Source organism: Thamnophis elegans, chromosome 16, assembly GCF_009769535.1.
Source record: "Thamnophis elegans isolate rThaEle1 chromosome 16, rThaEle1.pri, whole genome shotgun sequence".
Taxonomy (NCBI): domain Eukaryota; kingdom Metazoa; phylum Chordata; class Lepidosauria; order Squamata; family Colubridae; genus Thamnophis; species Thamnophis elegans.
The window spans coordinates 8,749,407-8,762,056 of NC_045556.1; the positions used below are offsets into that span (position 1 = coordinate 8,749,407).

General features: G+C 43.9%; 1 protein-coding gene across 5 annotated transcripts in view; it reads right to left on the reverse strand.

Moving 5' to 3' along the window:
• DMXL2 (Dmx like 2) overlaps positions 1-12,650 on the reverse strand; it is a 93,017-nt gene that overhangs the window by 65,746 nt on the left and 14,621 nt on the right. For all 5 annotated transcript variants that reach the window (XM_032232715.1, XM_032232712.1, XM_032232713.1 and 2 more), the window contains exons 2-8: positions 12,200-12,322; positions 9,343-9,414; positions 8,087-8,165; positions 5,423-5,588; positions 4,237-4,303; positions 1,799-1,977; positions 21-210 (exon numbers count right to left, since the gene is read on the reverse strand). In XM_032232715.1, coding sequence (XP_032088606.1) covers positions 21-210; positions 1,799-1,977; positions 4,237-4,303; positions 5,423-5,588; positions 8,087-8,165; positions 9,343-9,414; positions 12,200-12,322 — 876 coding nt within the window. The remainder of the gene's footprint in view (positions 1-20; positions 211-1,798; positions 1,978-4,236; positions 4,304-5,422; positions 5,589-8,086; positions 8,166-9,342; positions 9,415-12,199; positions 12,323-12,650) is intronic.

Consider the following 12,650-nt stretch of genomic DNA (forward strand, 5'->3'; position numbering starts at 1 on the left):
AATCCTTTCACTCGTCGTACTTCCAAAGCCTGCTGAATGTTGTCTTTGTGCCTTCCTGAGCGCGAGAAACTGGTGCTGGAACTGATGCTTGATGTGCTGGTTTCGCAGATCTGCTCTCCCAAAAGTGTATCTTCGGGCAGCAACGTCTCCACCCACAGCCGGCAAATGCCATCCTGACATGAAGTCAGGAGCACATTGCAAATAGACCCCCTGAGGAGGAGGAGAAGAAGCACACAGAAAGACCATGTTGGATCACAATCCATGGAGGACCATAAGTCAACGGTCAGAACTTTGAATCTTGGTCGTTAAGTCCCCCCTTTTTGGAGGTCAACTGCATGTTTGAATAGTCACTAAATGATGAATAAGTCAAAAGCTACCTGTAGAAGTCTTTGGCTACTGATAACAATGCACACATGGAAACTATAGCAATAGCAATAGCAGTTAGACTTATATACCGCTTCATAGGGCTTTCAGCCCTCTCTAAGCGGTTTACAGAGTCAGCATATCGCCCCCACAGTCTGGGTCCTCATTTCACCCACCTCGGAAGGATGGAAGGCTGAGTCAACCTTGAGCCGGTGAGATTAGAACCGCTGAACTGCAGATCACAGTCAGCTGAAGTGGCCTGCAGTACTGCACCCTAACCACTGCGCCACCTCGGCTCTAACTATGCTAACTTTGGGGGGTCTCTGGTGCTCTCTGAGCTTGGTTGTGTTCTAGCAGACATTTCATTGCCCAACTAGGTAACACCATCAGTGCTAGAAGGGAGTGGGATTTGTGGAGTGGAGGAGGATTGTGGAGTCCTTGGTGCTCTCTGAGCTTGGTTGTTTTCTTGCAGACACTGATTACAATACACACATGGAAACTATGCTAACTTTGGGGTCTCTGGTGCTCTCTGAGCTTGGTTATGTTCTAGCAGACATTTCACTGCCCAACTAGGTAACATCATCAGTGCTAAAAGTGAGTGGATTTGCTCTCTGTTTATAGACAAGTGGCTAATCCTGACAGAGTTGGTGGGAATATTCTTGGTGGTTCCTCCTTCATTAGGTTGTTGTTTACTGTTTGATGCTTGATCGGAAGGTGTAGTTCCTTGACCGATTCACTATTTAGCTAAGAGTTACATTTATCAAACAGTAAACATCAGGGATCAAACCCCACTCCCTTTAACTCTGATGACGTTACCTAGTTTGGCAATGAAACCTCTTCAAACTCAGAGAGCACCAAGGAACCCACAGTTCAACCCTGACTTAAGGTAAAGGTTCCCCTTTGCACATATGTGCTACTTGTTCCTGACTCTAGGGGGCGATGCTCATCTCGGTTTCAAAGCCAAAGAGCCAGCGCTGTCCGAAGACATCTCTGTGTTCATGTGGTCGGCATGACTAAACGCCGAAGGCGCACGGAACGCTGTTCCCTTCCCACCAAAGGTGGTCCCTATTTTGCTACTTGCATTTTTTACGTGCTTTCGAACTGCTAGGTTGGCAGAAGCTGGGACAAGTCACGGGAGCTCACTCCGTTACGCGGCGCTAGGGATTCGAGCCCCTGAACTTGCCAATCTTTCTGATCGACAAGCTCTTAGTCTCTGCGCCACCGCATCCTTTTCAACCCTGACTTACAAATATTCTATTCAATTCTAATGTTCTCTTTTGTGGGCTTGCTAACTTACAGAAGGAAGGTATCGACTTCTGGTTAGAAGTGAGAAACAAATACAATCAACACAAAGATGTTATCAGATTAAAGTGAATCTTCTTTTTTTTTTGGTGGGTGAGGAAGATCGTCATTTTCTTCCAGAGTTTATCCTAACCTGGGCATAAATTTGCTAGTGTGTCGCCATGAAAATCCCGTCACTGCACGGGGATGTGAAAGGTAGACAAACGCAAAGTGGGTCGAGCCAGATGTTTTTTTGGTTTCGTCTCCCTCTTGAGGACGGAGCGATGATTTCCAACCCATCATGGGATACCAGACTTTTAAGAGGCAGTCGTCCTGAATAAAACACAACAGAGGAAAATGTCAGGGTTCCAAATTAAATCAAGAGTCCGAGGCAAAGGATTCCTCAAAGTTCCTATTTATGAAGAGAGCCATGTCGGCACATCTGGGAAAACCCGAATCTGGAAGCTTCCCCAGTTTTCCCCACCCAGTTGAAAGTTCAAGATCTTGCCCCCATACCCACAAGTCCATCACATGGTTCCACCTCCCACTGCCACTCTGGCAGCTTCCTCCCATCCAGTTCCAGTCAGGTGCAGAGGTCCCAAGACAAAGGATGACCTTGGCTTTCTAGGAAGAATTTTGTTATGGCTACATAGCATCTAACTCCATACAATCCCTCCCTCCATTTTCCCACAATGGAAAATGCATAGTAGAATAATAGAAAGTGTGGCAGGCCAAAGATCTAAAAGGAATATGGCTGCGCGCCTGACAGAAAGGCCATTTGCATTTCGAAGTCTTGCGTGGACTGGGTTCAAGCTACACTGCAAGAGGCAGAAGAATGGAGACCAGCCTTCTAAATGTGGATTAGATGCAGATTAACAGAGTTGGAAGGGACCCTCTAGGTCATCTGGTACAACCCCCTGTCCAAGCAGGAGACCCTACGCCATTTCTGTCAGATGGCAGTCCAGTCTCTTCCAGTGATGAGCCTCCAGTGATGAAACTCCCACAACCTCTGAAGGCAACTTCTGTTTCATTGGTTGATTGTTCTCACTGTCAGAAAATTCATCCTTATTTCTAGGTTGAATCTCTCCTTGATCAGTTTCCATCCATTATTTTTTGTTTGGCTTTGGGGTGCTTTGGAGAATAGCTTGATCCCCTCCTCTCTGTGGCAGCCTATCAAATATTGGAAGACTGCTATTCTGTCTCCCCTGGCCCTTCTCTTCACTAGACTAGCCATGCCCAGTTCCCGCAACCATTCATCGTATGTTTTAGCCTCCAGTCCCCTCATCATCCTGGTTGCTCTTCTCTGCACTCTTTCTAGAAGTCTCAACATCTTTTTAATAGTGTGGTGGACCAAAACTGGATGCTGGATTCTAGATTCAATGCTTTTAGTCATTGAACATCTCCATTCATCCCAAATCAGGTGCTGTATTGTAGGAGGAAAGGCACAAGGAAGAACAAGGGAAACTCAGGTGTGGTTATTTCCACTGTGACCCAGAGGTGGGTACGATGCATTCGGTACTCTATCCACCTTGCTCCCTCCTTCTCCTCCTCTTCTTCCTCTTACTCTCAGCTTGAGAATAGTTTTGTCCAAGAGCCAACCGGTGACAGGGAGCCGCAGAAGAGGGATGAAAGAGCCACATGCGGCTCCAGAGCCACAGGTTGCCAACCCCTGCTCTAGCTAATAAAGCAAACTTTCCAAACACAACGAATGTGAAAGTCCTTGCCTTCCAAAAAAAGAAGCTGGCTAATCAAACTTGACAGTCAGACGGGGAGCGATCAACCATTGGGCTCAGCATATTCAGGAAACGGATGTTATCTCTAGATCTAGATAATAGATACAAAGAAATCACATCCAGGCAAGGGAGCCACAAATGATCTGCCACCAGTGGCATCTCGGTGTTTGGTTCTCAACCGAACCATTTGGGAGGACAGATCTAAGCGGGGAAGAAATTCAGGAACTTGGCTGATCATATGCGGCAAGGCGTGTAAATTTGCATTAGAATGTTTCAGGAAGTCCCCCATTCTCTTACAAAAAAGCCACTTCCTCTTTAAGCAATCAACGTTTTTGGCCTCATTAGTGGTCTTCTACATTTCACCATCAAGGGCCATGTTCTTTTTACATGTTTTTTCACATTGGAAAAAAAAAATTCTAATTTACATTCTTTTACATTTAAACTGGCATTATCTACCCAAGCTAATTGCCAGCACCTCCAGGGTAAGTCAGAGGAAGTGACACAGTCCTAGCAATTAAGAGTGGAAATCTTCTCTGGCCAAAGTTAGAACATCTGCTTGAGTTATTTAATCCTGATGCTTGTGAGTTACATACGAACATTCCAGTGGTGGTTCCAGATCCCGTCGCAACTGGCATGCTGCGATGGGGCTGGAGGTCCACCTCGGGCACGCACATTGCGCACGCATGCACATGCCACCATATATATACATATATGTGTACACACACACACAAACGGATCAATATACAGACATACTTACCCTCTCACCATAAAGTAATTCTATTTTACTGACCACAATTAATATCCTTCAGAGTCTGACTGATTCAAAACAGGAATTTTTTTTTAAAAAAAAGCCTTTTACCTTCCCAGCTGTTGCAAAATATTCGCCATCCGGTGACCACTCCATCAAGTAGACAGAAACTGCTGTCCTAAAGAACAACCAAAAAGTCAATTCTCAACTTTAAAGGCGATGGCAGTTTTAAATAGCTATTGCTATAAATATCGCAAAAGCTTTACAATGTCAAGGTAGGTTATCCATGTCAGGCTGTTGTCATGGACACTCGAAATCTTGTTAGCCACAAAGAATTAATTGCTGCCCGACATGATGCATTTAAAAAAAAAAACTAATTATATCGTCAAAGCTGAATATAGCCTAAATCTTTTTGGGTGGCTCAGTAGAATAGTCAAACAGTGCCTTGTTACTTGAGCAATTTTGACACCTCGTCAGTCAAACAGTACTGAGAGATCTGTATTAAGCTACGCCTAATGGTGCTTTATTTAACTAATTAAGGTTAAATTTACAAATGAGGTCATGTGTGAACTTTGCAGGAAAATCTCCATGGTTTGGCAGACTAAAAAGGAACATTATTGACTTCTTTCTTTATCAAGTGCCTTTTCTTCCCTCTTAAAAAGCAAACAGGTTGATATAAAATCCCAAGCAGCCAGACATAGCTTGCCCTTCCTCCTTTTCCTCCCCTAAAACAGAGTCTCTTAAAAATTATGGGTCCCAGCTCTTTGCTAGGAGGTTGGAATTCCACAAAAACTATAGTTTTAACACGACTGGAAATAGCAATAGCAATTAGACTCATATTAACGCTCTATAGTGTTTTAACTGAGTCGTTTCCAGAGTAAGGATATTACCCACAACAATCTGGGTCTTCATTTTATCGACCTCAGAAGGATGGAAGGCTGAGTCAACCTTGAGCCAATCAGGATCGAACTGCTGGCAGTCAGCAGTGTTAGCCTGCAATACTGCATTCTAACCACTGCGCCACTATGGCGCCTAGATAGAGAAGTTTCTGCAGCTTGTTTTAACTCTTTGGCTTTCTGAAAAAGCCAAGGTTTTTAAATAGCCTTCTTCTTGAAGAAAAGTCTTTGCAATTTGAAACGCACTGAGAAATGGTTACCTTTCCTATCGGTGTTTCTGCTACCCTGAACTGTACTTTTTCACAGCAAATCTGGAACCCCATCTGGATGACTGGATCACTAGTAAGCTAAAGACACAAATGTTTCCTGAAGCTAATTTTTCTTTTTCTGCTTTTGCTTACCTGCATTGCCAGATGCATTTCCAATCATTTAGAACAGGGTGGCTTTTCTCATCTTTGACCCCGAGGTCAGGATTATCTTCTCCTTCCTCGTCTTCTTCTTCCAACACATCCTTAGCAGGAGGGGCCCACAGTTGCAAATTATCCGTTGCGGTGAGCAAGCGATTCCCTGGGAGCAAAGGATGTTTTAAAGGATACAGAACAGATGATCTAATGTGTCTCTGCTTCTACAACAGCCTGCTTATCTGATATAGCTTGGGATAATATGGAAGCTATATATATTTAAAGTCACAACCCCTGGTATGCCCAAATATGGGAGGAAGTTCACTGCTTCCATTCTCTGTCCATCGGCTCGTCATAAGAGACCATCCAGACAGAAACCCAATATTTTTACTGTTGCCATTGTTACATTTGTGTTGTATTTGTGCTGATAAATAAATAAAGGGAGACTAGTATAGATCTATTTCAAGCTATTTAGCTCTCATCAGCTAGCCATACCCTTACTGGGATTCGAACCCTAAGGGTATGGCTAGCTGATGAGAGCTAAATAGCTTGAAATAGATCTATACCTAGTCTCCCTTCATTTATTTATCAGCACAAATACAACACAAATGTAACAAAGGCAACAGTAAAAATATTGGGTTTCTGTCTGGATGGTCTCTTATGACGAGCCGATGGACAGAGAATGGAAGCAGTGAACTTCCCCCCATATTTGGGCGTACCAGGGGTTGTGACACTAAATAAATAAATACATACATACATACATACATACACACACACACACACATACACATACACACACATATATATACATACACATACTGAGAAAAAAATAAATACATTTTGGTAGAAAAAATAATTATACTAATACAAGGAGAGAGTCAAACAGTGAGGAGGTTGGGGAGGAACATGGGCCAGTGCTGGGGGTTGAGGAAAGCTCAGATGAGGGCTCTGCGTCGGAGACAGAGAGGGAGCTAGACAGCAATGAGGCAGAGGAACAGCAGGAGCCTGTTCCCAGTATGAGCATGTGCAGAGCTGCCAGAAGACAAGAACAACTAAGAAAGCAGGATCGACTTGGGAGTAAAGCCACACCTTGGAGGTGATTGCACCCTCCCATAGGAAACAAAAGAGGAGTGAATGGGGAGGGGGCTTTTGCAGGAAACAATTCTTTCCTTCAGTTGTTTCAAGAGTGGAAAGTTCTGTTTGTGACTATAAGAGACTCTGTGTCAAGTGTAGTCTTGCCCTGCATTTGGAAACTAGTTATCTGGCAGCTCGCCAAGCGAGATAAGGTTCGTGTGGATAAACATTCCTTTGAAAAACTGTTTGCCAAGCCTTGCTCACTGTGAATGAAAGGAATCCACAGTTGTGTAAATAAAAGAGATTTTGCTGGGACCAAAACTTTACTTCATGCTTGTTAAGGAAGCCTAGGTCAAAACAATACATTCCTGTTAGTAGTTCCGAAGTGTTTCCAAGTGGAAAGCTGGTGACATCACCATCGCCATGGGGATGCCCGTTGGGAGCTCCTTTCACAGCCCCATTTAGCTACATTTGAACTTGTACCTATCTATCTACTCGCAGTCACTCACTTTCGAACTGCTGGGTTGGCAGGAGCTGGAGCGAGTGACAGCTCACCCCATCCCACAACCTCAACCATGTCTCAAACATAAGCTTGCCAACTGTCAGGCCAGCGTACTAATCACGTGAGCTTCCCTGCTCATAGTTTGCAAAGAAAATCAGCAACACAGTGGTTTGTCTATGAAACTTCGTGCTTCCTCCAAACTAGCCCCCATGTGAATATTTGAGGTGTGGTTTGTGCGTTGACAGAAGTGGAAGAAACTGTCTCCACAAAGAGGAAATGACTCTTGGTGTTTCAAGTACAGTCTCACTCAAAACAGCCTGTGCTTCTAAGCTTTTACGCTACAATTCCTGGCTCACATTAAGAATTCTCTATATAGCACGTAATATCCTAACATTAATTTGGGGCTCCAGAAAAGCTACCAAATGTTATTAGTGTACAGCCTTTTGTGGATCAGAGTCCACGTTGTCAACAGTGCAAGATGGATAGATAGTGTCAGGGTTCCGACGGATGCCCTAATTAAATCTTGAGCCTCGAGCCAAGCTTCAAAAGAAATCCAGTTATTTATTAGGAGCAACATCTGAGCACGTGCCCAAGTGAAGCCAGCTCTGACCCCACGTAATTTACAGCCCAATTATGACCCTGTTTTCCCCCTCCCCCCCCAGAGGGGGGCCATAAATCACATTCTCCAAAGGAGCACTTTAGCAGGCTGTAGAGATCAGTCCCCCCCCCCCTCTGGCTGCTGTGGGTAACCTGGGATACAACCTTGAGAGAGATAAGTCTGGAATGTGCACCTGTCCTTTGCTGATATGCTGTTTCATCAGTTTCCCACCCACCCCCTTTCTTATGGCAACTCGAGAGCAGGCCAGGGATCCTTTGTGAGTTGACATGCGGCTCCCCTCACTTCCTGAAGGCAACCTGCGCAAAGTTGCGAGCCGAAAAACATGAACATAGTGGATTCCTGAACAAGCTTTTCACTCTTATTATCTTCTACACTACGGAAATCAAAAGGTGACACCCCCCCACCCCGCAGATTAGCTTCCTGCACTTCTACACACCTTTGACACTTGACCACATTCACACCTGGTTACCTTGAGGGTCCCATGCCAAGTTGAAGGTCATGGAAGTGAGGAAAATTTGTCCAGTTTTCTGCCATTGACACTTGAGTTGCTGTAGGACAAGGGCAAAAAATTAAATCATCAGGGACGGACAATGTTGTCAGATGTCATTCTTTTTTGAGGGGGACTAAATTTGGTGGAGAAAATGAAGCAATCACATGGTTGGCCAAGAGAATGCTTCAGTGCTAATAACGAATGCCAACCACATCTGCAAATTAAGCACCTTCGGAAATGGAATGCAATCACAGCTCCGAGAGAGAGAGAGAGAGAGAAAAAACAAGCCGAGAAAATATGTCTACGCTCCTGCTGTTCTCCATGAATAGCTAATTCTTAGTACATCAAGAAAAAGGCGGAGAAAATTAGCTCGATGCCCCCATTGCTTAATTAGGAGGAGTGAAATTGAAGATTTGCATAGAAAAGTCACGCACACAGAGAGAGAGAGGCGCAAAAAACATGATTGCAAAAATATTACCTTGAAGGAGAAGCAAAGCTCTTTGTACAGGAGTTACTTAAGGTAAGAATGCCCACGTATTAATTGGTTCTGGTTGCAAATTTTACTATATCCTGGTTTTGTAGCGTTCTGGGATTAGAGTGAAAAAACAACACCCTATCCGTTTATCTATCTATTCAATGCTCAGCATCTTTTGACAGAGTTGCAATGGTCCATTGAATCAAATGCCAGAGACTATGTGTTTCCCAAAGTAATGCAGTAATGATTTAGTCAGTGACGATTCTCTATGGCCCTAACAACATGGAAAAATATTTAGCCTTCATTTTAAACCAGATGGATCAGTTTCACAAGATTGATCTGGGTCTGGAGCAATAGCTTGAAGGAACTGCTCACATATTCTTACTCCAGAATTCCCAGGTCTCTAGGCCTTTCACTACAGCCACGTCAGCTGATACTACCCATGTCGTAAAGGAGCCTTCACATCTCATGTGCTGAAGTTCAACTTTTGTAAGACATTAGGGTCAAAGGCTCAAGGAAGTGGAAGTCTAATGGATCCCCTAGATCAGTAGTTGCCAAAGTTGGCAACTTTAAGACTTGTGGACTTCAACTCCCAGAATTCTCCAGCCAGATTTTTATTTTTCAGGCCAAAAGAGCTGAGCATAAGAAATATTCGCTGTGAACTATGCCATTCTGGTCTTGAACAATGACATTGCTTAAATAGAAGAATCCATGAGCAGCAGAAGGTAAAAAGGACAACAGGAAACCACAGGATACTTACACAATTTCTCTTATGAGAATTTAACCCCAGGGGCTCAAAAATGCACACAGTGTTTCCATAAGAGGCAGCAATCTGAGCAGAGAGAGAGAGAAAGCAAAAAGCGAATCTACGTTTAAAACCCACAATGCAATCCTGGGGAAAAAAAGCATCCTCAGACCCTAAATATTTAGAGATTCAACCAGAAATGAATTACCATATTTTTCGGAGAATAAGACGCTCCGAAGGATAAGACACACCTAGCTTCTGGGGAGGAAAACAAGGGGGGGAAAAATCTGCCTCTGCTTCCCAGCAATTTGCCTCCTTGCAGCAAACAGCAAACGGTACAGACAATATACATTGCTTGTGGTGTATTTCTGTGCTTGTGTGCCTGACCCACAGAAATAGCAAAGAATTGGAGAAATGTACATTACGGCAGTATATTAATGCCAGAAAGTTTTCTTAAATCTAGTCACACTAACTCCTCCCAATTATTTAAATAGATTGTCAGGCCTGCAGTTATATCCCTTTTAGGATCTTTGGCCTGCCACTCTCTCTCTTATTTCATTATGCTGTTTCATTAGTGTAGTAGTTGGGAGGGGGGAATAGAAAGGAGTAGGATTGTGGAATGTGTTGTTGTCATTCTTTTCTAGAAGCCCAAGGTCATTTTTTTGTCTCCGCACCTCTGCACCTGACCGGAAGCAGCTAGGTGGAGATGCCAACGTGGAAGAAGAAGATTGGACCATGTGATGGATTTGTGGGTGTGGGGACAAGATCATGAACTTTCAACTGGGTGGGAATCCGATGTAACTTCCAGAATTGGGATTCCACAGTACGATGCCAACATGTCTGTCTTATTAAATTGGAACTTTAAGGATAGCTCTGCCTTGGGACTCTGATTTAATTGTGCATGATATTTGGAACCCTATTGGCTACCTATTAGTCTCCGAATCCGCTTCAAGGTGCTGGTCGCTACCTATAAAGCCCTACATGGCATCGGACCTGGGTACCTGAGAGACCGCCTCCTGCCAATTACCTCTCTCAGACCAATTAGATCGCACAGGTTGGGTCTCCTCCGGATTCCATCTGCCAGCCAATGTTGGCTGGCGACTCCCTGGGGGAGAGCCTTCTCTGTTGCAGCTCCAGCCCTCTGGAACGAGCTCCCTGTTGAGATCCGGACCCTTACTACCCTCCCGGCCTTCCACAAAGCCACCAAGTCCTGGCTGTTCCAGCAGGCTGGGGGGAGTTGAGAAGCATCTACCTCCATAGAAATTGTGAATGTTGGTTTTGTTTTTAATATGTTGTCTTTGTCTTGTTCCCCCCTTTCCCTTGTCTTTTGTGAGCCGCCCAGAGTCCTCCGGGAGTGGGCGGCATACAAGACAAATAAATAAATAAATAAATAATAAAATAAATAAATAAATAATAAATAACCCTGACATAGATCTTCTCCAAAACATGCCTAAGTTAGGGCCTAACTCAGCTGCCTTATCTTAATACCACAACAGGACATTGTTACATTTCAGACCATGCTTGTACAGATGCTGTTATAATTGATGTGGCTTTCTGGAAGCATGCGTTATTCTCTGCTATTTAAAAGAAGATACAATAGCACTGGGCCTCTTCAGATCAAGCATTTATTTTTTTAAAAAGCGTCTTCATTTTGTTAAGTTGTCTAGAACAATAATAATGCAGTCTTTAAAAAGTAAGTCTAAGAATTTGAACATTCTATAGGCTTTTATAGTTATTGACTTACCTCCTTACAGCCAACAGCCTGTTTCAGTTTCAGTTTAGCTTGATTAGAGCAAGAAAAAAAATCTGCCTCTGCCTCCCAGCAATTTGCCTCCTTGCAGCAAACAGCAAGTTTCAATTTCAGCACCACCTCCCGATGCAGAGATTACAGGCGGACACAGCTGATGGTCAGGAGGCCGATCCAACCGACAATCAGCTGCTTGTGCTAATCAGGCTGTGCTGAAGCTGAAACTGGCTGTTTGCTGCAAGGAGGCAAATTGCTGGGAGGCAGAGGCAGATTTTTTCCCCCCTTGTGCTAATCAGGCAAAACTGAAACAGGCTGTTTGCTGTTTGCTGCAAGGAATGAACCCCTCTGGAATGAACTCCCCGCAGGGATTCGGACCCTCACCTCTCTCCAGGCCTTCCGAAAAACTGTCAAAACCTGGCTTTGCCGGCAGGCCTGGGGGTGATGAGTTCCCTCCCCTCTCGACATGTATGGTTGTGCGACTGTTGTCTACTTTTATTATTTGTATTTTGTCTTTTTATGTTCCCCCTTTTTTCCCCCTTGAATTGTTCGCCGCCCTGAGTCCTCCCGGAGAAGGGCGGCATACAAATAATAAAATACAAAATACAAATACAAAATACAAGGAGGCAAATTGCTGGGAGGCAGAGGCCAAACGGTGGGTGGCGGTGGGTGGGAGGGGCTACATTCAGTATATAAGATGCACCCAAATTTCACCCTCTTCTAGGGAGGGGGGGAGTGCGTCTTATACTCTGAAAAATACAGTATCTTCTTTTTAAAGAGGCTGCAACTTTCACTGCAAGTTTTAATCTCAGTGTTTAAAAAACAGGCCTGCTCCCACCGGTGTGGGCAGGTACTGTTCAAGATTACTACTTTTATTAATATTTCTAAATAATAATTACAGTTAAATGAAAATGGATATATAATAATGCTTGAGTTAATATGAGTTATGTTGGTTGACTGTGGAGGAGATGTACCAAAACTTATCTGTAATTGATTGACACATTTTCTACAGATGTAAAGAAAGATGCTGTACCTGTTTTAAATTAAAATTAAAAAACATTTATTAAAAAAAAAAAAAACAGGCCTGCTTTTTAACCACGCAACTGCACAAGATTTCAAATCTCTTACCCTGCCTTGCTGGGAACATTCCACACAGCTGACCTGGATGTTCCCATGCTTAGCACCAGGAATAATTTGCACGCATTCGAAGTCGTTGGCCAAGATGACAATGTCGCACCCAGAGCCATAAGCCTACAAGAAATAAACAGAGGGAGAGGGAAAGAAACTTGTCTACATTTCCTTATAAAAGACCTAGAGAGAAGGGTATAAATTTAATTTAGTTCCTTGTAAGGCTGTTAAGGGATGTGGTGGCTCAATGGCCAAGGCGCTCAGCTTGTCGATCAGTAGGTCAGCAGTTCGGCGGTTCGAATCCCTAGCTCCGCGTAACGGAGTGAGCTCCCGTTACTTGCCCCAGCTTCTGCCAACCTAGCAGTTTGAAAGCACGCAGAAATGCAAGTAGAAAAATAGGAACCACCTTTGGTGGGAAGATAACAGCATTCTGTGTACCTTCAGCGTTGAT